Source organism: Ammospiza nelsoni, chromosome 16 (genome assembly GCF_027579445.1).
Source record: "Ammospiza nelsoni isolate bAmmNel1 chromosome 16, bAmmNel1.pri, whole genome shotgun sequence".
Taxonomy (NCBI): domain Eukaryota; kingdom Metazoa; phylum Chordata; class Aves; order Passeriformes; family Passerellidae; genus Ammospiza; species Ammospiza nelsoni.
This window is the reverse complement of record NC_080648.1, coordinates 4,921,415-4,949,408: the sequence shown is the minus strand read 5'-3', so window position 1 is coordinate 4,949,408 and position 27,994 is coordinate 4,921,415. Positions and strand designations below refer to the sequence as shown.

Genomic DNA, 27,994 nt, shown 5'->3' with positions numbered 1-27,994 from the left:
ATGCTATATATATATAGTATATATAATATAACATACTGAGTGCAAATACACCGTGATGTGCTGACATTTGCTGACTAGCTCTAATGGCAAGGCCAAAAAAAGCCACATGAACAAAGCAAATGCAGTAAATCTGAGCCTGACAAACTTAGAGCTGCACAGACTACCAGGGTTATCCAGTTTCCAGAAAAGAAACTGCCTATAAACCATCAGAATCCCCCAGTAATAATATACCTGTGATACAACCTAATTCATCTCCAGCTGCAAACCCACAGCCACTCAATCCTCGGTCAGGCTCCAAAGCAGCCCCTGAGTGCCACAGACAAACCCACCCTGCAGGGGCCACCAACACAAATCAAACCCCAGGAACCAGAACCCAGCACTGCAGGAGCTGCAGAACTTGGACTGCTGCTCACAGAAGCAAATAAATAAATAAATAAATAAATAAATAAATAGTCCAAATTCTGAAGCCTAAGCTAAAGCAGCAAGCCAATAATGCCCACCCACAACTGCTGTGTTTTGAGACATAACAGCTCAGTCATGTGGAAGCCCTGGTAACCAGAAGCTGTCACTGTTTTTCCCCCATTTAAACTCATCACTCTGACGACAGGAGCTGGAGGCAGTTAATAAGGACACATTTCAGAGCTGGCAGAGCACACAGAGCCACCCCCAGAACCCTCAGCATGTGCAGCTCTCAGTCAGGGGCTGACTGACCATGCAGCCCCCATCCAGCTGCCCTTGCTGGGACTCACTCAAACCACAGCAGATCCTGCAGAAGTTTTCACAAAAGCCTGATTTTGCTAAGCACCTCCAGGATGTTCTCAAAAAGAATGAACTCTGATGGGAATTGGTGTCTAATTGAGAGCACACACTGAATTTTTCCGTATTCCTTGTTTGATATTAAGAATAAGGCAAATTTTAAGCAGCATCAGAAACTACTTACAAGTGTTCTGTTGATGCAAAATCATGGTCTGTACTTAGTGAGCTCACAGGGCTGCTCTTGGTGTGAGCATTTTGCTATTCAGGATTGCTTTGAGAAACCAGTTACAGTATTTTTAATGTTTTATATCCAAGCCATGTGATTTGAAACTTGAATATATCTCAGAGTGCTTTGAAAACCCCAACATTCAGGAAAAGGGACACCCAGCAGCATGGCTAAAGCTAGCAAATAATTATCAAATAATTAAATGGCAAATTGATCCCACTAATTTGGAGCCTCCTGATTTCTTGAGCTTATCAATGAAAAGATGTCACCCTTCAAAATTTATTCTCATAGCACTGGAACATTTAATGCAAAGGAAGTAATAGCAAAGGAAAAAACATTGGAAATGCAACTGAGGAGTTACCCAGCTAACAGAGTAAAACAACTTATTTCCAAAGCAGACTTATGCTTAATCTGCATGTGTGGCATTTCTTCTGGAAATGTATAATCCTTTGCCACAAACTCCCTTAAATAGCTTTGTAATAAGATGACCTGATCACAAGTTGGCAATAGGAGCCTCCTTAGAAGGGAGACGCCACTAAAACCCAGCAGCAATTTTCACAAAAACACCCTTTCCTCCCCAGTGGTGCCTGTTTCCCTTAAGAGGGGAAACAAGACATCTGCACACTATCATTTCAAAGAACCAATTTCACACAGGGGAAAAAAAGCAGCCCTGAGGAGGAAGGCTTCTGGCTTTCAACATGTTTTCCCTTGTTTTCTACTCTCAAAATAATAGTAAATTTAGAATATTTTATATTTTTAATTATATTTCTGCACTAATTTAGACAGAAGATCCTTAGACTCTTCAAATTAAATTGGTGTGTACTTGTATAAAAAATAAATATATTATTTACAAGCAGAGCCCAAAAGAAGATGTACAATGACTTCAGCTTGATAAATGGTGTAAATGTCATCCAGCTATCTGCAGCACAAGCCCCTGACCTAATGCACATCTTTCCCAAGCCAGAAGTGCACCCCAGAGACCAGCAAACACTTACTGTAATTATTTACTGTCTTCTGAAAAGAGCTGCTGTGATCTATACACAGTAAAACTACAATTATTGGATGTGGATGAAACCACAAAAACACCCTGTTACAAACCCATGCTCTTTTGTCATGGCAACACCCTAACTCAAACCCCTGCAACAACTGAATTGTCAGCATCCTGCTTTAATGGGAAATGATAATGGAGCAATCTGGGAGAGCTTCTCTCTAGAAAGAGAACAAACAGAGGAATAAAGAGGACACTAAGAAAATGTATGATCTGGTTGCTTGTCCAAGCACAGCTTCTAATGACAGCCACAAGATGAAAGAGTTTGAGCAGGAGCTGTGGTTTGGGGCTCTGAGCTGGCTGAGGATGGGGCTGCACAGGAGGGGTCACCAGTGACACTTCCCAGAGAGCTTCCAGCAGCAAATCCTGGAAAAATCAGCCATGTGCAACAAACCCCTGGCTACAATGAACATCTGAGCTGCACAGGAACCAGAGGAAAGCAAACACTGGGAAAATGTGACACACACTGCACTCACCCAGTGCCAGGCAGGAGGCACAGACTCACCTGGGCACTGCAGCACAGCAGTGTCCTCAGGGAAGGTGACAACACCTTCATATTTACATCATATTTACAGCTTCCTAACTAGAGCAATAACTAAACAAATCCAGCTGCTCCTACCAGGAATCATCCAAGGAAAGTACTTACACAAAATCACATACACACACTGCACACATAAGGAAGTGAACAAGTCAAGGAAGGAGATGGCAAATAGCAATTTCTAAACATAAAACACTGCCCTGCTGTGATTTCACTGTCAGTAAAGTGAATTCCCCAGGTCAGCTTTGCCTGTGACAGACACTGGTCAGGCATCTCTCCCTGCTCTGATCTCACCCCTCAAGCCTCTCATTTTGTTTTCTCTCCCTGCCCAGCTGAGAAGAGCAGTGACAGAGCAGCTTTGGGCACCAGTGTCCCACCAGGGTCAGCCCAGCACACAGCCTCACCATTCTGAGACTCTGCTAAAACCAAACATTGCCTCTTTTTAAGGCTACTCACAGAATTTGTGTTGTGTGCTGCAAGTACCTACTCACTGTTTTATCCACCTATCAATCAACTTTCAAAATATTCCACTAGAGGAGAAATAAGCATCCCACTGATCCAGCTCTGACAAATCTCACAGTGCTGCAAATACTGACACCATGTTAACAGCAAGCAGCTCATTACTGAATGGCTGCTCCTGATACTGAGAGAAAATGTCATTTCATTAAAACAAGTAACTTGTTTTATAATGTTTCCATGCTACTTAAGCCTACTTTAGAAATAACTGTAAATGAAGATGATAAAACATTGGGACAATAGGATAAAACAATATGATAAAATAGTTAGAAATATTATTAAAAAAGATGATAAAACACTTAGAAATAACTGTAAGTGAATATGATTAAACATTGGGATACCACAACTAGAAAATTCAAACACAAAGGTATTGGGCACACTCAGCCATGGACCCAAAATGTCCCCATTCAGGATCACAGGGCTCTGCTCCCACACTAAAACACTCATTTTTGGAATAAAATCTAGATTCTGATAGCACTCAAAAAGTAAAAAAAATCATTTCAGAGTCTAATGGATGCTTCCACTATCCTGATATTTTGGTGTCAGGTTTCAGTATCTAAGTTTCCAGAGCCTGGTTTGCCCAGTCAAGAAGCAAATAAGGCAGTTCATTAAAAGTAAATAGACCCAACCCAAATAGTCCATGGCTATAAATTTGCTAGAGGCAATAATTGTCACTGCAAGACTTGAGTTTAGAGCCCTTCTAAGAGGTTTTTTTCACACACACAAAGGAGCTTTCCCATGACTACTTAGCAGCTAGCCTGAGGTATAGAGGCTTCAACAATGAAACAAATATATTCTTACATGACAGGGTGTTTGTGAGAAAACAAGCTTGTTCCCCCCTTTTGTTTCCAAAGATAAATAAGTATCTCATGGACCCCTAGAATACTTGCTTTTTAGTGAAAAGCAGATGCACTACAGTCATTTTACACACAAGCTTTGCACACAAAGGAAACAGGATTCCAGCAGGCACAAATCTTTGCTTACAACCTTTACAGATAAATTTCACAAGTTGTTTTGGATATAAGGAAATAATTGACTTAGAATCAAAACCTAGTTTCATAGCTGTTAAATTACATGTTTCATTTTATTATACTTTTTCTATACATTTCATTACCTGTATTAAAAATACCTGTTCCTTTATGGATAGATATTAGTAAGTACCTGAAACTATTAAAAAAAAATCTTTCATGCTTTTATTTCTCAATTCATTAAAAATGTCTTTTCCTTGATTCAGTTTTCTCATTAAAAGTGCCTGCATTTTGAATTATTAGATAATTATCCCAGATAAAACAGCTGAGAAGGTTTAAAACCTAGGCAGTGAAAGCAACAGAGCAATGAGAAACATTTCCACCAGAGAATCCAATCAAGGGCTCATTCACCATCCAACTTAAACTTAAAACCCTTATCTAAACCAAAGCAAACAAAATCCATGAGTCTCAAAGCCACTCTTTCTAGAAGAAAAGGCTCAAAGCTTTATGAGAAACTCACTTTGTGGGACGCCTCACATTCCATTTTAGGTTTATTTCACTATATATGTTCCTGCTGGTAATACCAACCAGATGTGACAACGAAGCCCAGCCAGCCCTGTAAAAGATTCAAGGATATCCTGAAGCTCAGAATTCAGGAGAGGCTCAGAGAAAAAAGCCAAAGGTACCTGGAGTTGAAGTGAGGGTTGAGGTTAATAATCTGGGAAACATTCTGAATTCCATTTCAGTGGTTATCAGAAAGGGGATTGCGGTGGGACTGCACTGAGCACGACCTGGTGACACACACGGGGACATCAGGGGCAGCAGCACTGCTGTCCCAAGCCATGTGCACATGGAGAACCCCCAGGTTTGTTCTGCAGCTTTTCAAGCACATCATTGACGTGAAACCAGGTCCTGCATTCTGACTGCCAGCAGCAGCAGGGCTGAAGGGATTCTGCTGATAGCAACCTACAGAAACAAAGCTGGTGCCTCCAGTAAAGCCCCAGGTTTCAGCCTGGCTGGCAGAACACACAGAAAAGCCTTCAGTTGCTTTTTCAGCCTTTAACTACTCCTGAAACATTAACAAGTCTTCCCTGAAACCCCCCAGCACACAAAATTCCTGCATGTTCAAGCAGCTCCATCACTCCATCTCCACCAAATTTTAGCCATGATAATAAATATGCTCCATTTTCACACTTAGAATGTCACCAGACTTAGAATGTCATCTTTCTATTTAGCTTTATCTTACAGAAAAGTCCCGCTCCTACCTTCATTAACAAAGCCATGGGCTGTTACATTCCCTGCATGCCTGCTGGTGAGGGCAGCTTCAGAATCACAGAATTCATCTTTATTTCCTCCATGAACAAGACTAGGAGCTCTTCAGTCCAATGAATAAACCCAAATTTTACAATCTGAGCATACTGCACAGAAATGTTTAGTTCTTGGAAATTTTGCATTGTTGGAGATGTAGCAAGCTTACAAAATTAAAATACTTCAGTTGTGGACTTTCTATTTTATGAGGATTATAATTATTAAGAAGAAAATAACAGAGTAATGTCTGAGTAACTCAGAGTCAAGAGCTGGAAAATATGGCAGCAGAAGTACTATACTATACCGTGGAAAATTAAAATTAAGACCAGCCTTATCTACACTTTTTAATGTTCATTTAAATTCACTGCTCGTAAATTCCACAGAATCTACCTCACCCCTGCATCAGCCTGTCTTATAGATTTTTGTTTCACTGCTTTTATGCCCTTTCATCACTTTCTCAGCTCTGCTTTCTTCTGGAGAGGCCGGGTGAGAGCAGCTGCAGGGAGGAATGCAGCAGCACTGCCCCTGCACTCAGGCAGTGGGAGCAGAGGGGCACTGCTGGATTCACACAAGGCAGGGCAGAAATGAGAAACAACAGCTCTGAATCTACCAGCAGTGGGACCAAGACAGCAGCATGAAACAATAGAGAGCAACCATATATATATGTGTGGGTGTATTTTTATACATTCTAGTAGGAAGCAAATTTTTCATTCTTCTCCCATGACGGAAGAACACGCAACCAAACTACCCTTGGAACTGTAACTGTTCACTTGAGCTAAGATTTATTTGCTTATAATACACACTGTATTTACATAACACTTGTATCTTCAAAAGAAAAAGCGAGTTTCTTCTGACAAACAGAGTTAAAGTGATCTATCTAATGCTCTGCTCAACAGTAAGCAAGACTGAAAGGATGTCAGTGAATAAAGACAAATGTTCCAACAGCACCCGTTGGGAGGCATTACAGAACAGAGCTTTCAGATTAATCACTCCATTCTATGGAACTTTATTACAATCTTTATATTCTAAAAGCAAAATTATTGCCCTTGCTGTTAAGGGCTATAATGCATCATGATTACATGACCTACTGAAAAACACACTGTGGTACTGAACAGCCTCAGCTACTTTGGCTTCAGTTCTTTGTGCAAGGACAGATGCACACAAGTTATCAACACACACAGCATTCCATTGAAACCACAAATTACCAGAGAGCTCCTCTCCTCACATCCAGGTACAATGAGACCACACTCAGAGCAATTTCCAACATGTTAAAATGGAATTTGTAGGGATCCAGGTAAACTCTGTGAAAGTTTTTCTCAGGAAAGCATCATCTTGTCCTTAGACAACCAACCCACATCAAGCAACTCTTCTAACAAATAAATACAACTGGCACCTTCCAGAGACCAGATTATGATATCTGCAACCATGTCCCAGCTCACACTTTATACTCAAGTGGAGTTTCAAGATGTAAAATTTCAAAACCATGCAAAGAACATTGGGAAATGCAACCAAATTGTTCAGCTCAAGCAGATCCATCCAGCAGATATATCCTAGTGAATTCAAAAGCCATGACAAAGCTTGCAAAACAAGTCCAACAAAGATTTTTCCAAGCAGATTTTAAGACTAAAACACATCTATAGCTTATATTTTTTAATATATTTTTTATATCTGCAGAAAAATGGCAGTGACTTGTACAGTTTTTCATGAGCAAGTTTGGACAACACCAGAAGTTCATTAGAGAATTTCTCCAAAATGTCAATATCACTTGTTGCACAGCACTTTTCACCTTGCCTCTTTTAAACACAAACCAAGATCCTACTTCTTTAAAGACATCTGATTCCAAAATTAATCTGCACTATCACCATGTGGTTTGTATTTCCACTGGAAGAAAAATTTACTGTCTAAATAGTTTGGTTGCACATAGATGCATTAAAACAATTATAAAAACCCCACATAAATGGACAATTTTTTCAGCCACCCTGTAATAACTACACAATTTCACTGACCAAATCACAAGTCTTAGGATCTAATTTTCCATAAACAGCCTCAAGCATTAAAAGAACAGTTTTACCAAATTTCAAAAAGGCAGTGTGGATCATGAGTTTAACTTTGGCAGGATGAGAAAATTATTTCAAACAGTTTTTGACTACTCCTTTGGAAAGGCAGGTGACTCTTTTTTGATAGTAACTATGCAGGCACCTGCTCATCCATTTTATTTTATACACTTAAAAAAAATATATTTTGAAAATCGTCCAGTTATTGTTCTAACACCACCCTCTCCCTCCTCCCACCAAAAACAAATGTCAAGTTCATTATATCTTTCTCTTGCTGTTGAAGTGAGTCTTGATGCCATCTAAACATTTTATAACACAGTTTTTATATTTCAAATTAAAAAATAATTACTTGTCCATAATTTCTCCTCTTTCTGCCTGATGAAGCAGCAGCCATAACTTTGCTGGTCTATCTGGCAAAGCCTGACTCACTTGAAAAGATAATTTTCCAAACTAAAGAATTTGTAGCCACCTCCATTATTTTAAAATAAGTATAAGCACTTATTTTTAAAATAAAATCAGTATATGCACTTTGTGGACATCTAGCCTGAACCAGATATGTGAACTGACACTTTCTATGGTTTCTGTAGCTCTACAGAGAGAATTCAAAATAAGTCACCTTGACGTCATCCTGGTGAATGGATGAGGAACACAAAAATTCTGTGGTTTCTCTTCCCTCTGATATTTATGCTCTACCAAATTACAACTACACACAAGCAAACATAACACATCCCCTAGAAAACCCTTACTAAGTGGCAGTTTAATATCACAGAAATTAAACCTCTCGCCGCAGTCAAAACACAAACATGTGAATCTGCACAATAAGGAACAGAAAATAGAAACACACCACAGGAAAGTAAATCAGGTTATACTTACAGCCTAGTTAACTTCTGTGTGTTCTGGAAAAGCAGCTCGGGAAGAACTTGCAGTTTATTCTTGTTCAGACGCCTAAAGAGTTATAATCAGAATTAAAAAAAAAATAAAGATTAGATTATCTTCCAATTGAAGAAGTTTATTCTATTATGCATAAACACATGAAGCTCCCATTGCATTAAACCTCATGCTATGAATTTGCCATTGGATTCCTTGAGCATTTTATTCATACAGGAGCCAAACTGTGTCACTTGTAGACCACCTGCCCACCTGCATGAGGTGGGGAGTCAAGGACAGGCACCACAAAGTTTTAATATGGATGAGTACAAAAACATAACTTTTAAATTTTCCTCTGGATGCCTACTGAGAATCATACACTGCTTCAGGAACAGCTACTGGCAGGAATCTGGATTTTCATTCTTCTTCAATAAATGTAGGCACAGTAAATTCAGTAACTTGACCAACCAAGATTATTCCCAGATTAGCTATTATTTCTGTAGTATACATAATTGCTTTTTTAAAAGAATTTTCTTGAAACTTCACTTGGAAAACCTGAGCACTGTTGTAGAAAATATGAACATATGGGTAACCAGATGACTACATGGTGATTTGAAATAGAATATTAATCCTGAAGATTCTTCCAGGAACATTTTAGAGAACAGATTAGTGTTTATACATTAGTCCCTTTTACTCACTCACTATACAAGTTTTTACTCTGGTGACAACTTGCCAGTTTTTAGCAAACAACTATTCCAAGCTATTCCAGCCCTGTAACTATAAAAAGCATGAGCCTCCTCTCTATAAAACGTGTGACAGCCCTGCAAAATCTGCAAGAACTTCTGCTTCAAGATACAATCCTGTTCTTCAATTCTTTTTCAATGGACACACTCACCTGCTCTCACAGCCCTAATAAATGCTATTTGCAAAATGAGTTTACCTGAGCTAATTACAATCAATCTCCACTGCATAAAGGGGAAGCTGAGCTGTTCTCGAAATTCATATCAGAGCTTTGTGCCCCCTTTGCTCCCAATCCACCTTCAGGTTAACTTTGATAGCAGATCCATTTCTGCTGAAGTTTTGATCTCCAAAGACTCCTGGAGCTTTTATAAACCCTCTGCTGCTTAGCACCTCATATCTGCTTTCCACTTCTCTGGCATGCTGAGTAATCTCACTATCAGAATTCAAGAATTTTTGGAATTGAAAGGCTTTCCTGAGATCAAACTAACATTGTGGGGTTTCATATGGCAGAGTTTTCACATGGCCACCATATGAACGTGTCTTGTGAGACAAAGGGGTGATGGAGGAGAGGGGAATTTCAACTTCTCTTTCTGACACCTAGAACAGATCAAAGGCTGCATCTGCAGGCTCCCAGAGCCCGAGCACTGTGCATTACACACACCACATGAGAACCAGCATTTGGATCTGCTGAAGTTACATCCTGCAGCCTCTACCAAATACTCAATGACATTTATGAGATAAATGGACAAAACAGCAAATAAACCTCTAAAGAATATGAGAGATGCTAGTTTTGCATCTGAGAAAATACATGGGAAGATTTGAAACTGGTTTCCCTTACACTCATGTGACATTTTACAATTTCATACTTAAGTAAACCATCTTATTTAATTCAAGGTTGATGGCAATGTTCTACTTAGCCTTGATCAGAATCATTGCTTTGGTTAATCATGTTTATCTTTTAGAATAACAGAATGAAATATAAGAAAGAAAAATACTTATTCAGGGCTTAGCATTCCTCATCCATCCTCCTTCACCAAGGCCAGCACGAGTCATTGAGACATACTGAACAAAACCAACTTATTTATCATCCAAAATGTGAGAGTGCTAGTGAAATACATCTCTTACACACGGTGTGAAATGTTTATTCCTGTGTCTGATTATCATTTCAGATCTTACAATGTACACATAATTATGCACTGTCAACCCAAAGTCATCTGACTCATCTCAAAGAAACATCCCAGGAATATGTTCAAGGTTATTCTTTTCTCTACTTGCAAGGATTTCACAAATGCTGAGCTTATGTTTATTGTTCTAAACCAAAGAAGCTAATCAAAATCAGATTAAATTTCTAGAGCAGGAGGTTTCACAACAACAAACAGACACAAAAATATATGTAGTAACAAGAAATTGTATTTCCAGGTTAGCAAACATTTCACTGAGAAGTGAAACATTTACAACTTCCAGAGGGGGAAAAAAGCCTAATATCAAGGGTTTTTCTTTCATTTACTATCAAATTAATCCAGAAGATTGAGCATTTTATATTATTTCCTATTATTTATATGGGCCAACACTCTCCTAACTGTGATAGCAAATGGACCAAGTTCTCAGCTGCCCTTTTTAACTCTCTTAATTTTAATATCTCCACTTCCATACTGACTTTCTTTCAAACATTATATGAAGTAACATCCACACAAGGACCCTTGCAGAGCTCACACTGTGAGCTGCCCTTCACTAGCACTAAACATTTTTTATGGGTCTAAATGTACTTAATATTTTTAATATTATATTGTATTAAATGAAATGCTTTTTACACTGAAGTAGAAAGCAAACTGAATTTGTGTATCAAGGCCAAGAACTCAATGAAATTCTGCCTTTAACTTATGTAAACTTGATTTTCAAAGTTCCCCAGCACTGCTGGTCAGTGCTCCTGCACAGATTCCATCCTCCAGAAGCTCCAGCTGAGGAATTTTTGTGATCCTCATCTATTTCTGCCACAAACCACAATTTGCAGCTCTCTAATCCCGGGTTATGTTACTAATTGATAATGAAGCACATTAATGTAGCACCAAGCACCTGAAGACAAGTGTCTATCCATGTCTTGTTTCAAGCTATGGGACTCTCCAAACCTTCCACCACTTCCTAAGATTTATTTCAAGTTTAAACTTCCTCCAAAGTCATTTTATTCATAGTTGGATTCTCAGGGGAGCTGTGGGAGTGAACAGGGAGTTGTTTCTGTTGAACATCACCTACTGTATTATAACTTCTACTGCAATATCTACTGAAATATAAGACTAGATCACCTCATAGAAACTTAGACATACTTGATGTAGGATACATTTAGCATGCTCCTATTTATTATGTGCCAGAAAGCCACCAATAGCCTAGGAAAAAATCCCAATTACACCTCTTATTTCTCTTCCTGGGCTTGGGAGAAAGGCCATTAAGAAAGTCCTCAATACAGAAGTATCAAAGTACCAGACAGGATGTTTTTAAATTCCAAAGAAAGAGACAGAGACATGTTTAAAGATTATTTAATGTAAAGACCAAATGTTCTGGATGGCCATTTGTAAGCAGCGTTTCCTCTGGTTTGACAAAGAGGTGCCAAACACGGATGGAATGCAGTGGAAGATTCCTAACACATCATTTGACAAGAGCTGGGGTTTATCCTCACCTTTCAGTGTCAGTTCTAGGACAGAGAGGGAAAATTCCAGTGCAAGGTGGAGCAAACCTTGGGAATGCCAGCACAGGGATGGAGGTGTGCTGGGCACACCTGGGCACACTGAGGGTCTGTAGGGCTGCAGCCCCTTCACACCCAATGATCCCAGAGAGGAACAGAAATACCCCTGCTTGCCCAGACCTGTCCCCATCCCATTACTGCATTAATCTAAATCCTGCTACCTGTCCAGATTTAATTATAGCACCACTTTTGTGTCACTGACACATTTTATGAAAAATCCTTTCCTGTCTTCTATTCTTTTAATACAGTTTTAATGTAATATATATCATAAAATAATAAATCAGCCTTCTGAAACATGGAGTCAGATCCTCGTCTCTTCCCTCACCCTAAGACCCCTGTGAACACGGTCACACTTTTGATTTTGTAACAAGTATCTTGGAAATGGTGAAGCCATAGAACAGTGAAGTAAAAATAGTCTGCAAAAAGTTCACAAACAAAATGAGCCAGTTTTGTAAAATGATTCTGTGGATGCTGTTCCTGGGACTGTGCTTTATTAACAAATATAGATATTCCTGATTTTAAATTAGTGACTTAAAATACAAACAACATCAGGTCATACCTGGAAAATTAATTAAAATCCAAGCCAGTTTTGCAGCTGTAACTGGCTACATCACGGAGCAATGTCAGATCAGCTCTGTGAATCTGAACAGTAGACTGTAATTTAAAAAAAATATAATTATCAAACAAAATTCCTGGGACTGTTCAGACTAGGAATGCCATTTGGGTTGCAGCACAAAAAGAAACTTTTGGAACTGGGCTCTTCCCTCAGGCTGGGAGCACAGCAGCCCCAAGCCAGGATGTGTGTGCACACACAGCACCATCCAGCACCCAGGGCAGGGAGGAACCTGGGGCAGAGCCAGCCAGGATCTGCTCCACATTACATGACCTGGGACTGCTGGATGGGAAAGCAGCTGCTCAGCCTCCAGTGTATCCCAAACTGGATGCTTTACAGCTCATAAGACCTGCAAAGTATTCGGGGAATTTGGAGCACTGGGCAGGATGATGCATAATCATTGGATGAAGGAACAGATTGGCTGCAGTGCTGGATCAGAGGCAGCTCTGGATGTGCACAGCATGGAGCCCAGACTAATAAACCTCCTGGAAGCCGAAGAACTGTGCAGAGAGGCTCTCCAGGAGTCATATCAGCTCTGGCAATACCTGCATTGAGTCAAATTTATTAACTCTGATTAGACACATGCTGGCTGTGCAGTCAACAATCTCCACACACCACAGCTCCTCCATCTTCCAGGCTCCTTTAACCACTGCTATGCACAGGAAACAGAACTTGGCATGTTCTGTTACATTAGTCTGCTCCTCAGGTCCCCAAAAGTGACCCAACAGAGCTGACCAGGCACCAAAAGTGCACACAAAGTTCTCGATGTGCAAGCCAAGGGTGTCCAGGAGCCATCCATCCCCTCCATGGAGCCACCACAGCAGGACTCTGCTCTATCACAGGGCTCAGAGCCACCCTGGTGCTGCTGGAACATGTTTAGGGAGCTGTAAAGGGTAAAAGCTAAAAGCCCATACTTCTGTCTGCAGGAATTCGGTGCAAAAGTCAAATATTGCTGCTTCTGAAATTATTGTGTATCACTGGCACATTCTTAAGAATGGCTGCTTACTAATTCTTGATACTGGATGTTGATTTGTCACATAAAATTAGTACATAAATGTCTGTACTTCACAGCCTTATCCTGTTACAAACTTTTCTTTCTTTAGAACTCCAATGGCCTAAAATGCAGACTTACAGAATTTGTGACCTTTTTAAGTCCATCCATGCAATGCTGCCCTCTGGTTTATTCTGTTTTCTTTAGAGCAGCCCCACACAGCATCAAACACTGTTCCAACACTTCCTCTCACCTCCCCAAGCCGTTTTGCTCGCATATATAATAAACAAGTGCCAGGTTCTGCCCTGCTGCCCACCTGGGGGTTCCTGTGTCCTGAAGGCAAAGGGGGAGAGGGAAACAACCCCGGTGTCAATCACAGAATATCAAGGGCCCTTAAAAAAACAATGGAGAAGTTATTAACTGTGAAATTCCTGCCTTCCTGGCTCCAACCAGGCTAATCATATTCCTTCCTCTGTCTGAAGCTGGGATAGGAGAGAAACTTAACTATTAAGATTCCCCTGATTATTAAAAACACACAGTGAAAAACAACCATTGAAGCCTGGAAAGAATGCTACCAGACTGAAGATGTTTCTCAGGATCATTCTCTGAAACAAATGGAGAAAAAGACCTACACTTTTTAATATTAATTATATTTGTGGCTTATTAGTTTTCTTCTGGATAACTTCTGGGTAAGTAAAAAGCCTCAAAATTGGAAAAAAATCTCTTTTTTCTGAAGGCAGAGGTCATCTTTTCCTGCAGGAGAAACTTTCTGTGGGGACTGATTTCAGCTGCATCCCTCACACTCACACCACTGGAAGGGTCACATCCAATCCTGGTTCTGTTGTCTCACAGAGCTCCACTCACAATAAGAGCAGAGAGGAGCTAAATTTAATCTCTGCTGAAGGCATGATCAGCGTAGATGGAATAGAACAAAATGCATATGGAAGCAGAACGAGAGCATTGCTCAACTTGCAGCTATTTTAATCTTTTTGCAAGAAGAATCTAAACCAGATTCTTTGCTACTGCAAAAGAAGGAGAAGACATTCCAAGAATCCTGCAGTGTTCCACCCCTCACAGCAGAACCTCCTTTCCTTCTCAGGGCTAATATCACCAGAGCAAAGATTTAGAAGGTTCAGAAGAATTTCAGGGCTCAGAAATCCAATAAACAGATAAAAAGAACATCTAAAATATCATACTTATGCATTTCTTATACAATTAGTTGGGATAATATGAAAAAGCTTCAGTGCAATCACAATCCTTGACTTCTCACTCGTTTATATCCAAGGTGTACAAGGAGAGGGTCTGAGAAGCAACATTAACAGATCACACCAAATATAATTGTAGATTATACAGTTTAAGATATTTTTGAGATACTTTGAGATATATTGAGATACTTTTAAGATATTTTGAGACTGAGTATTATCAGCTTCATGCTCTGTTCTCACAGCTTCAGGACAGTTTTACTCTGAGTAAGAAACAAATCAGAGAAAACCCAAACCTCCTTTTCTGCAAAGTTTCAGTGAGCTGATGCCCATTCACTCCACAAGAAATTTCCTCCTTCAAAGTTCCTTCAAAGAGAGACTTGCCTGCTTCCCAGGGACAACGGAATCAAGATGAAAGCCCAAAGTAAAAGCAATGCAAGTATCATTTATTCAAACTGGGCAAACTGTGCAGTTTTCCAATGCAATTTGATTTCTCATTATGCCACTGACTCGGTTTGAAAATTTTGAATACCATAACATGAGTTAGCTCAGGCAAACTGCAAATATTCAGGGCCTGAGCAGAAATCACCACATTTACATAGCTATGGAGGAAAAAGCAAAGGATCTGGCTCTGCTAGATAATCTCACAGCAAAAATCTCTTCTGCACATCTTTGTTTTTCATTTAAAATATCTTGCAGTACTATACTAACATTAGTGAACACATTCCACCCAGAAGTTTAAGGTGATACACTGGCTCTGACTTAAACCTGACAGTTTTATTATTGTCTCCAAATAGAGCAATTACTTGCTTGTAACCCCACAAATGTGTGATAGCCATCAGCCTCCAAATCCTGTCTGCCTTTCTGCTGAGCATTGCCAGCTTTGACCCAGATCAAAGCACTTAATATTTTTCATGAAGTGAGGAGCACTCAGTTCCTTTCCACACAAGTTCAACAACTTTCAAGTTTAACATCCATATTCACACTGCTGTCTATTACACAGTTGATTCTCCAACAGAAAAATAAAAACTACAGTGGTTTTACATTTTTAATGGGTAGCTTTAAAGGAACAGTCCTGCTACTTCAGCCTTTCATATCCAGAAATTATCCAAGTAACTTTGGGTTCACTCCCCAGCTTGGCCATTTATTTTATTTCACACTCAGCACATCTGGGTCTCCCTTTTGGCACTAAGCAAGGTCCCTTTTTCTCCTTTGTTGTCAAGAGATGTATGGCTCCATCATCCTTCGAGATGTGGCTCAGGGAACAGGATGCAGTTAAAAGAGTTCCTACAAGTTACTTAAGGAAGAAGTGGTTACATCACAAGCTTGGGCAGAACCAATAAGCAATAAAAAATGACTTAATGCATAAAAGACTGAAATAGAAAGACAGGAGTTACTGAACTCCAAGGAGTAACTAAGTTTTTCTTTGGAAGCACTGGCTTGGGAAGCAGGAACAGGAGCACAGCCAACTGCCTGCAATGGTTTCACCAGAAAATCCTATTAGAGTCAAGAAATCCGTAGTGATCGTTAATGTAACTTCTCCTTTGCTCCATATCACTTCCTCTTGGTAAGGAAAAACAGTCAAGATGCAGCACCCAGTAAAAAAAGTCAACCTTATCCATTACTTTCTGTCATCACCTCTTTATATTACTGCCCTAGGAAATAAAGCCAGACGATCTATAATGGAATTTCAATAAGGGCACTCTGAGGAAGCCCAGAACAACCATATTACAGGATTATGGTGTGGGATAAATGAACTTCTTCATCCACATGATGTGTTATTTCAGAAGCTTTTACAAAAAACCTGGGAGAGATACCACTGCAAGTTGCTAAGGGACCATTTTTTGAAGGAAAACTGTTTATAATAGTTATAACTTTGAGATCCCTTATTACAAACTTAGGAGGCTGGGTGGTCCTGGTTCACATTTTCAAAGCTGTCACAAGTAATAACCTTTATTACCAACTTCTCATTAGACTGAGAAAGATTAGCTCCCCTCCTCAGAAGTGCAGAGTACATGTCTGTGCATTTCAGCAGCACAGGAACTGTGCCTCTGTAACACTTCATAGCTTTCAATACTAGAATCCATCTTTTCTTTTTTTTTCTTTCCAAAGTATCTCCTCATATGAAAATATCCTGACATTAGGATAGAGGACAGAACTACACAGATGGTCCCTGGCTAGGAGCAAACTACCAACACTGGCAAGGGAAGCAGGAGGAACAGATTTAAATTTCAACTTGTCCGAAAACCAACGTGAAGAAACAAAAACATCCTAACTGCATTCTTGTGATCATCAAAAACTGCCATCAATGCCCTAAAGTGATACAGAAATGGAGAGAAACCTTATTATCAACCTAAGTGAAGATAAGAATAAAGACATGTGTCAGAATGTTCATTAATGAAAACAGCAACAGCAAGAAAATCCTCTAAATGCAGAAGAGGCAAGCAGAGGTGCATGCCCAGTCTCTCAACACAGCAGCAAGTTTACACAACTACTGAGCCACAAACATGCACTATAGTAGCTTATACTCGTCTGCAGAAGACTAATGTACAAAAATCAACAATTTCTTTTAACTATCATTCAAAGAAGCCAAAAAAGCTTGATCCATAAACCCTCAAGCAGAGAGGGTCTCTGCTGAAGTTGCTTCTCAATTTCTGACAAGTTTTAGAGAGTTTCCTATTTCAAATCAGAAAAAAATTAGGAACTCACACTGTGTAACTTCAAGCACTCATACAGAATGATAGAAACAGGGTTACTTTTTCATTACTCCACTGACTATTGTGAAAAGAACAGGAACATAATCCAAGAAACATAATCTGCTGGAGTGCCCCTAAATGCCCATAACTTTTAATATTCATCAAAGTATCATAGACATGACTAAACCATTTTTTAACACTAGTGAGTAATCTCTGCAGGTCAGAGCTCAAAGTCTATGAAGAAAGGAAAAAAAAAAAATTTAGCATTCACATCTCCAAGCTATGCTGTCCCTATTAACAAGCCTTAAAAGTTTATATTATTTCTAGAAGTCAGAAATTGCTGTGAAAACTTCTAAGTACAACTCTTCTTGTCCTTTCTAGCAGAAGGAACAGAACCCTGTTCCTGTTTGAATAAGGCAGCACCAGCCCTGCTCCCCACACCACCCATATATAGTAAGGAATGCTCAGGGCACTCTGGTGCTCCTTCTCCCAGGGATCTGTGCCAAGCAGAACCAGGGGAAAAGGAAGAATTGCAGGATCATCTCACACTGGATGCTTTAAAAAGGCTCCATCCTCCCAAGGCAATTGAATGGAATGAGGAAAGGATGGAGTGGCACCAAGAGCACGCTGCACACTTGAGTCCAACGTGACAAGCAAAAAGCCAATACCAATAAGGTATTGCCCTACTCAAAGAGCTCAAACAGAAACAGCCCCCAACTGCTCTGCCAGCACTGGAATCACCTGTCACAACTCAGCATCTCCTGAGGAAGACACAAAGGTTATCAGGCACAAAATCCACCTTGCCTAAAAGCTGAGAGCTCTGAGTTTCTGTGATAATTCCTCTGATCCACTTCTGCTTTCCCAGAAGGTTTTCAAATGCAGGGTTCAGCTGTTCTGAGGTGTTTCAGCACCCAGCAGCTCCCATTTCTCTCCTGCATTCCTGACACACTACAGGACATCTATTCCACTCAGTCATGAAATACAAATATGAAAACGTACATGGAACATCCACAACACCTGCTTGAACCCTAAATTCCTCTCTTTTTATTGGGATCCTCATACTAGAACACCTTGACCCAAGCAGAAAGATCCAGAGAAGAGATTATCTCCAGAGACTGAGAGCATCACACTAACATGAAGATAACTATAAACCAGCATGGATTGATTTGTTGTGTTCCATGTGGAAGGGAGGTGCAGCTTGAGGGGAGCTCCAGTTCAACAGACACAGCCAAAATGGAGTTGTGCCACAAAAAAGCAAAGTCAAGACTGTACTGATCTGCTCCATGGCAGAGAGACCTCAAGACCTACATATTCATGTATTCTCCAAGAACAAAAGGAGGTTAAGTGCTTTGAATTCATCATGTTTCACTCAGGAGCAGGATTATTTAAGGATTGCTGTGCTCCACAGCATGAAATTCAGCCAACACTTATGGTATTTCTGGGACAGCAAGCAGCATAATCCTTCTAATACAAGGAAGCTCAAAGCAGCAAAACCCTTTTGATGAAATTATTTAAGCTAAATAAAGTTCACCCAAATAATTCCAGACCACTGATGCAGCAGTTCTTACCCAACAGTAACACAGACACTTAAGCATTTCCTACAGATCTGGAAGAAATGACTGCTAAATCCTGAAGTGTTTTGCTTAAACAAATACCCTCATAAATCTTCCCCAAGTATAAAAAAACCTGCTAAAATCAGACAAACAAGGCACAGAAAAGAATAATTTTAAAAGCTGTGATGCAATGTCCAGGGCTGATCAGCTTTTCCAAGGGAGTTCTGGCTCAGGGCAGTGGAGGTGTCCTTGTCCCCCTTGCTCTGTCACCACTGCTTTAGGAAGCCCAGGATTCCTGTGGTTACAGAACCTCTTGTCTGCATAAATGAGACCCAAATTTGTTTTTCCATGAGTTCTTGTGGGTCAGTGACCTATTACAAAAACGTTTTTGATGAAATCAGGTTCATTTATTTTCATGTTGTTAAAATAAACCTGGTTGTTTTGTGGCCCTGGCCAGAGGCACTAATGCAAACCAAACCCTCTCACTGAAGCATTGCATCCTGCTCCTGCCCTCAGCTCCCCTGCACTTTTCCTGTGTTTGGATTCCTCCTGTGCTGGCCTATTGACAGAGCTGCTAATGGCTTCCCTTGGAAAAGAGGGGAGAAATTTTAATTTTTCTTTTTTTTATTTTTAATAATGTTTGCAAAAGAAATAAAAGGCTTGCTCTTGGACCAGCCATAGCCAAGAGCTTGGCTGTCCAGCAGTGGCTGAGTAATGTGTAACTGTGTAATTATGTGCTACAAACAGAGCAAGCCATGAAATTTGATGGTATTAGTGCCCTCTAGGAGCCCACAGGACATAAACACAGTAACCAGGAACTGCCATTTTTCCAACTGCACATACCCTATTAGAAAATATCACCTCCACACACGTTCAAAGAAGTTGTTTCCTAAAATTATTTCATTCACTGAATAGTCACCAAAGGGTAAGGAAGTGACAGCTACTGCACCACTTTAAAATTTATTTCACAGGAGTCTCATGACAAACACAGAAATAGGGTTCTTGACCAAACCCATGGACAAGAAACAGTGGCAGGGATTTATCTTGGAACTAATTTATAACTAACACAAGCTTAACTTTTTTTTTTTGGTGATGATATTATTTTGGCGTGTTTTATTTGTTGGTTGGATTTGGGATTTTTTTGTTTTGCTAAATAAAGATGGTCCAGCAGAAACCCAAAGCAGCAGGCAGTGCACAAAGCATCAGCTCATCAAGGTTTTCTGGTTCTCTTTTACCTTTTTTTTTTTCCATTTTACCTCCAGGTTGTGTGGACAAGCCCTACCCCTTGCAAGGCACTCATCAATAGTAGGAGGATGAAATTTTGACCATTTCAGATAAGTCTGTGCCCCTCACATCAAGCACAATTCCAATAAAAGGGTCTGGGGTGCAGGAACCCACATTATCACACAGCTGAACACATGGAGAAAGTTTTGCCAGGCTGACTGGGGGATTGATTTCCACAATTCATCTGCACCTATTATCAGACCTGAAACTACAAGTGCAGCAAATTAAGAATTTTTTTGGCATTGACAGCTCGCTATAACTTCAACAGGGTCAAAGAAAAAGACAATTTTTAGGTTTTTCTAACTGGATGGTAAGAAATACAAAATATTTTAAAGCACATAAAATTTTTCAAGCACAAAATATTTTCAAGCACATATTTTCAAGCAGGTTCTCACACCACAGCAGCTCACCTGTGCGGAAAAGATTGGTATTTCAAAAAGACAGGTATTTCAATGCTTGCAATAATGCTTGATTAATTTCAATAAAAAATGAAGTTATGAGCCTTAATATAAGGAAAAAAACCCCAACATCAATATCCAAGCCACAGATGCCTCTCATTTCAGGTGCCACCCTGCTCAGACCACACTACCCAGCTGAGCATTGCTCTTTTCCAAGTACCCAGCACCCACAGAATGACCAAGTCTGCCTCCAAAAAAAGCCCCAGATCTATTTTTTTTTCACGTTTCAGCTTTTCTTTATGCTTCTGTAAGTAACGTTGTTCCCAGTGATGCTTCTAAAAACCAGCTGACCTTTTCACATTGTGGTTTAAACTACTGAAATACTTAGAATAAACCACAGCCAGCTTTATGAAGACACTGAACAGGACAGTGTTTTCTGTACGAACCAAACACAGACTGGGGGCATCTGAAAATGACCCAGGTTTTGCTTCTAGAATTCATTTCAAGCTTTTTTCTTTTTTTTTTGTTTCACCACAGTCTTACTCCATGAGTGATCTATACTTACACTTGAACCACTGTGTCTCCCAAAAAATAAACAAGTTCTACCTGCAAGCCCCTATTGGCAGGAGAAAGTAAACACTAATTAATCTTGAGATACTGAGGCATGGACATTACAGAAGTGTCTCTGTGTGAATACAGACTACTTGGTTATTCTGGTGCAGATTTATATTACACAATATTCAGTTTTAACCATGAACAGAATTCATATTATTAGAGTTTTAGTTTTAAAAATCAATTTTTTATTTTTTTCTAAAAAATACCATGAATTCTCTAGTTTCAAGGTTCTAGTTACCTCAGCCCTGCGGTAGATCTTTTGAAGAAAATTCAGCAAGTTTCTAGGTATAATTCCTGACAAAACTGGTAGCTACAGATACGAAATCAACAAAATTCATGAATTTCAGACTATAAAAATGTTAAGACAGTCTTAAAGCTTTAACTGTGCTTCATTTTTGGATGTGTGCTTATTGCTCACAGTATATAAAAAGTTATTCATTATTCCTGGTCACTACCAGTGTACTACAGCCAAAATAAGGGAACTTTTCCTTCTGAAAAATTAATACAAATGATAGAATACTTTATTCCCCATATGAACTGGGATGAACTAGGCCTTACTCAAGTATTTTGTCCCATCCTGAGCTCTTGTGAGAATCTTGACTCTATATGGCAATGTATGTACCAGACATCTTGCAACATTCCCTTGCAGAAAAAATGACTTTTTGTACTAATAGCTGCAAATCCCCCTCCTGCCCCAGTTTTATATTGATTGCATCTCTGAAGTGTGGGAACAGCAAAAAGAGAGTTCCTTTAAACAAAAAAGAACAATAATCATTCCTGACCATATCTGATCCATCACTCACACAATGGACTGACATCTCTCTCAATTACTGGCACTTAAAGAGTGCAAGAAAAATCCATCTCAGTGAAATCTTCCAGAGCAGCCAGTGCACAGCATTGACAGATAAGGGAAGCATGTGAGCCATTCACTGGGAATATTTATTCTGGCTGTTTGAGCCAAGGGCAGCACATAATGCTGAATCAAAAGCAATACCCAATTAATTAACTTCCTTGTTCCTTCCAAGAATCAGCAAAGGTGAGACTGGATGCAATACCTGCATCCTCCCCTGTGGCTGGCTCAAGTGCACTGCTCACATTCCATCTGTCAATATCTGTTTTATCCTTTTTTCCCCATACAGATCAACAAGAGCTGCTCTGTCCTCACTCCTGGTTTTGTCCTGAGTGATTCTAAAGGTAAAATATCAACCACACATCTCAGCAATTCACCACCTTGCATAGCAGTTTCCATCATATCTCATGAATAAAATTTGTATTTATCATTTTATCTTGTTGTTGCAATTCAAATTCCTCAGGGAAGCTGCTGATTTTGCCTGGGTTTTGTTAAGCAAGTCTTACAAAAAGCAGGAATTCCTTACTGGTGACTTCCTCTAGAGTCAGATATCCAGTGTGAGCTCCTGCAGGGGTGAAGGGCAGCTGGGAAACCATTAAATTCCTCTGCTCCAGGCATGATAAAACATGATTTATTTTAAATTTTGATTTGGGATTGCCAAAGCACCTCAGCCTCTCCAGGGAGAGGACAGCACATCCCTGAGACTTAAGAGCAGCTAGGTCAGCAGGGCAGAATTAGATTTGGGAAAGAGAGGCAATTCAGTTTCTTGCAACAGGTGAAAATCAGCAAATCTCCATTTCTGGGGCTGACTTCCAGCCCAGCCAGCTGCACACCCCATTTCCAGCAATGCCAATGGGCAGGGCAAGCATGGACCACCCTCCTCTCCCTCTGTGCCAGCCTCCCACCTTTCCCAGCTGGTTTCCCAGCTGTTTGGGGGCTGGTGCCTTTGATCAGTCTGATTTGTGCACTCTGCAGGAAGGGTGAGTGAACATCCCCAGGGCACAGCTGAGAGGGGAACAGGGGATCAGACAGCACCAGCCTCCCCCCAGAGCATCAAACTGGGCAACTCTGGGCAATAATAACATGAGGAAGGAACTTGTGGGCATGGAAAGCTGCTACAGGAGGGTGCTGCCACTACTCTATTGCCATCAGGGTCAGAAAACAGCAGATGCAGCAGTGATGATGACATGGCTCACCCTTAAGCAGTAAAAGGTGCATTACAGCCCCTGGAAACTGCAGAGCCACACTCCAAATCAACACAATTCTTGAACAAAGTAGTCAGATTCCACCCATGCAAGTTAAAACAATTAGTCTCTACAAATAAACTCATTAATTTACCATGTATTTTTCAGAGATGTTGTCTGAGAGGGAAGCCCTGAACAAACCCCAGACTCGAGAGTAAAAACGAAGGGAAGGGACTCAAATAATACTGTAAAAATTCTGCAGCACCAAGTGCTCCATTCTCCATGATTGTCCCACCAGCATCCAGGAATAAAACCAGTAACACCCTGTCAGATACTCCCACCCAAAACATTCTGGCTCTTCATGTTGGACTTCTCACAATGTAAACAGTCACACAGACACTCATTTGAAAAGCAATGCTAAATTGGCTTTCAAATGCAAGGTAAGAGATTGCTGTGTCAGATATGGGTTACAGGACTCTCTTTTTTTGACTGGAATAATTTCTCAGAGGATGTAAGGAAAAAGTTATCAACAATATTAATTAAATATTAACCAATATCAATAAATATTACTTAAATTTGCAGGCATCAACCAATGCAATAAAGAGTTTTATACTGCTTAGCTCACAGCTGCAGGCAGCACAAGAACTAAGTGTTAATCTGTCCTAACCAGGAGACCAGGACACATCTCCAGGTGTCACAACCTGAATTTAAATGTTTATTCTTTGCCAGCTCCCACAAGGGGTGGCTCATTTTACCAGTGGTCTCTGAAGGAAACAGTTTTCCCTCATTTACAAAAGAGGCACCACTGACCCCCAGACTGTGACCGGGGATCAGACACCTCAGGGCTGTTTTCCCCCTTGAAGGCAGCTCCTGCAGCTCTAGGAAAGTGCAGCTCAGGTTCTGACATATCCCACAGCAAGTTCCTCAGGAGCCAGGGGGATGCTGCTGTCTTTGGGGGGAAAGCAGAGAAATCCATCACTCCAGTGTGCAGAGACACCTGCAGCAGTGGGGGAACCCAGCACATCCCTCTGGCTGTCCTGAGCAGCCCAGACCCTGCCAGGGGGCTCAGAGACCCTGGCACAGAGCCCAAAATGCCCCTGTGGGTTTGATTATGACCCATGGAGCAAGTTACCAACCTTGTATGAAGATCTACAAGCCATGACAGTTTAGGTAGAATAATAGTGAAGTTATCACAGGGTGGAAAAGTAGATTTTGGGGTTTTTGGTATGGGGGTTCAGGGGGCAAAGATGGACATCTGGGCATGTCCAGCCTTTCTCCTTCTTCTTCTTCTTGGCCTCCATCTTCTGCTGTGATGTTGGCACTTTTGGATTGGTTTAGAGTAGAAGCTCACTGTCTAACATAGGTGATAGGTGTTGGGAAGTTATTGTAAACATTGTACAGGTAGTTTTTAGTATAAAGACATAACACTGCCCTGGGGGCAGGCAGAGTGCCTGGAACTGTCCTGCTGGATGGACCTCAGCAGGGCAGGAGAAAGCATTTTATAGATAAAGAACAATAAGCAACCTTGAGACCGAGAACTGAAGAGCCCTGACTCCTTCTTCAAGCACTGGGCTGGGAAAAGAGACTTTCTAACACATCTTGGGGTCACTGTGACAAGCCAGAGATCCCCACACAGCAGCCTTGGGCAGGCTGGCAGCACACCTGGTACTAAACCAACTCACCTGGAGCAGCAAGAGGGAAACACACAATTGCTAAAACCAATTTAATACCCAGTCACAGCTCTAAATCCCCTTTAGGGTGTCTTTGTTCTCCTGCATTTCCAGATAAGCATTTCATGAGCACAAATTTCCAATAGGATGTGTTCCCCACCATACCACAGCAAAATGGGCACTGGAAACAAGAAGGATTTTTTTTTTTTTCTGAAAGGTTAAATATGACCTGTGTGACATCTTCACAGCTCCTTGTGGCCTCTGAAACGTGCATGCAGCTCCAGCAGGAACACCCAAACTGCTCAGCCTTGTGTAAACACCAGGGTCTGCTCCATACTGCCAAGGATTGTCTTTGTTTACAGCAGCAAAGGGCTGACCAAAGCTTTTATTTCTTCCCCAGCTACTCTGAAGCACCTACCAACCTCTCCACTCAGCGTGGTAATTGTGGAAGATGCTTTTTGTATTACATGATTTATTTAAAGCATGTCCAATCTCAATTTATGAAATCCAGATTGTGAAGCACCACATAACAATTTATTCTTTCCCTTAGCATCTTTGGTCACTAATAGCAATTTTACAGTACACTGTGCCAAATAAATACACTTCAATACCCCAATCAAGCATTTGGGAAGCTGCTTACAAAGACTCAATGCACAGTAGCATCAGTGCAGCTAAAAATTAAACCTAATTTCCATTTTGACCCGTATCTTCACACACACCAAACCAAAACCATACCAGGGTTAAAATCTGGATTCTAGCTTTTTTGCCATTTTCTTAGAGCTAATTATTTTTCCCAACTTTGAGAAGATTTGATTTGGCCGCGCTTATACATTTTTCCCCCCCTCCCCTAAACAACAAAAACACAGTTTTAGTGTTTTCAGATGTTGAGATCTTTTATGCTTGCTAAAGACACTAATTTGAGTAGAAAGAAGCAGCCATCAGCCAAAGTCCATTCTTTTGAAGATTACAGAGCTACGTGACAATTTCTGGCAGTTGGCCGTGGAAAAGTCAGGATCTGTTGGTGTCTTATATCCTGCCTCATTTTTCACAGAAATGTGTGACATACATCTGGCTCTGGGAGAAATGTCAGTTCATCTTTCAGGCCCACCAATTCGCCTCTTGATCCTCCTGGCACGTGAAATTTCATCATCGTTTATCTTAAAATCCTACACTGTGTTAATAGCAAAGCATAAAAGTGAAATGGTAAAATCCAAAATATGGGTCAGCTACCTCACCACTAATCTTTATGTTCTGGAATTAAAGCTCTACAACCTTGCTGCAATAAAAGCACTGGAAACATTTTGGCTTTTCCACTGTGGTGAGTATCACTGGTCTTTCTCAGGATTCTGGATCTTAGGATTCAACAGAACTTACACTGAATTTTGGGTTAGAGTCCTTCATTTTCCAAGTGCTGAGTACAAACATGCCAAAAAAAGAAGTGGTTTCTACCTTCCACTTCCACAATTCTTCATTTCTCAGCTTTGTGCTGTCAATTCAAGATACCTTGCATGATGTTCTCTCTTCAACTGATATGGCCAAATTTTATTCAGCCAATACAATAAAATTTGTATTTTGAACAAAGTAGTCAGACTCTACCCATGCAAGTTAAAACAATTATTCCCTGCAAATAAATACTGACCATATCCTCCTTCATTTGCATTTTAAGCATTAATGTCCCACCAAAAACAAAAAAATCAGAGTAAATCCAAATAACTGGAGGGCCACCCCCATGGCAGATTTGGCAGCAGTGGATAACAGCTCTAAAGACATTTTATTTAAAGCTTACTTTACATAACATGTCAAAGAAAATTTTGCTGATTTGCTCAGGTAATAATGATGGAAGTGCTTCAATGTCCAGACAAGTGAAAATAAAATGAACTCCAATATTCACCTGAGCCCTTTGGAAGCTTACCATGAGGAGAGGAATGGAACATACTTCCCCTGTTACTTTGAATGAAAACCTTTATATGTGGTATTTTGCCAGGAATAGAAATTACTCCTGTTCTTTAAAGTTTGACCCAGTACAGCTGCTTTGTTTAAAAATAAGCTAATGATTACTTTTGCATCCACTTCAATAGATCAAAAAAGAACATTATTCCAAAAATCGAAGCAATGTAAGGGATTTTTATTTGTTATTTGAAAGAAATTAAATGGAAAAAAGCCAGGGTTTTTTTAATGCAACCAACATACTTTCTTCATTAACATTTTGCAATGTTTGACAATACTTAATAAAATAGCTTTAATATTACCTAAAATGTTGCAATTTAGCCTTTGTGAGTTACGCCAAACTTTCCACAGTCCATTCTCCAAAGCCTACTCATAGCAAAAACCCCAGATTTATAGTTTTGTCCTAAAAATGATTTAAGCTAAAATACCTAAAAATTTGCAAGTTTCCAGACCTCCCTTTCATACTACATTAATTTAGGAAATATTTTTAATGACAGGCAATGCTAAAAGAGAAGCAGAGATGCAGTATGGTGAACAGGCCAAGTTAAGAGTTCGTACAGGGAAGGAAAAAAAAAAAAAAGCTGAGACTTTCAAAGATCACAGGCTTAAAGAGACACTATTAAAGGTATCATATTTCCTGCCTTCTGCTTTCACAATGTATATTGTTCTCATTTGCTGGCAGAGCAGGCTCTGCAGAAACACACAGATGACATTTGAGTTTTGTTTCTGGCTACCAACAGCCAGCCTTCCTCCTGGAAGTTCTTCAAAACTCTTTCAAAATTTAACTACCTGAACATTTATCTAAATATAGGTATGAGAAAACTAAAGGAATCTTTATCTAAATATAGGTATGAGGAAGATTTATTTATATATGTATACACATGTATATAAAATGAGCTCAAAACTAGGACTTGGTAGTTAGGATACTGACTCTTCACAATGATAGATAATGTGAAAAAAACTATTCTACAATGTCAGGCTATGTTTAATTTTAGAAAATGAAGCTAGGGTCGTTTTTTTCCTGAAATAAATCAGCCACAGCAAAACTCTGCACCTGAAAGTACTTTTTAATTGAATATAGGTGCAAATCTGTTGGAATTTAAAACTCATCTCCCTTATTGCCATAGATGGAGCTCTCTGATTCATGAAAAAGTACTGGGTAAATTAATTTTAAATGTTCAGCACACTCATTAAACAACTCCAATGCAAATCTAATCCTGAGATCATCTGAA

At 40.0% G+C, this 27,994-nt stretch overlaps 1 protein-coding gene across 2 annotated transcripts in view; it reads right to left on the bottom strand.

The window, feature by feature from the left end:
- Positions 1 to 27,994, bottom strand: part of SLIT3 (slit guidance ligand 3) — a 487,770-nt gene that overhangs the window by 434,226 nt on the left and 25,550 nt on the right. For both annotated transcript variants that reach the window (XM_059483464.1, XM_059483463.1), the window contains one exon: positions 8,288 to 8,359. In XM_059483464.1, the coding sequence (XP_059339447.1) occupies positions 8,288 to 8,359 (72 nt within the window). The remainder of the gene's footprint in view (positions 1 to 8,287; positions 8,360 to 27,994) is intronic.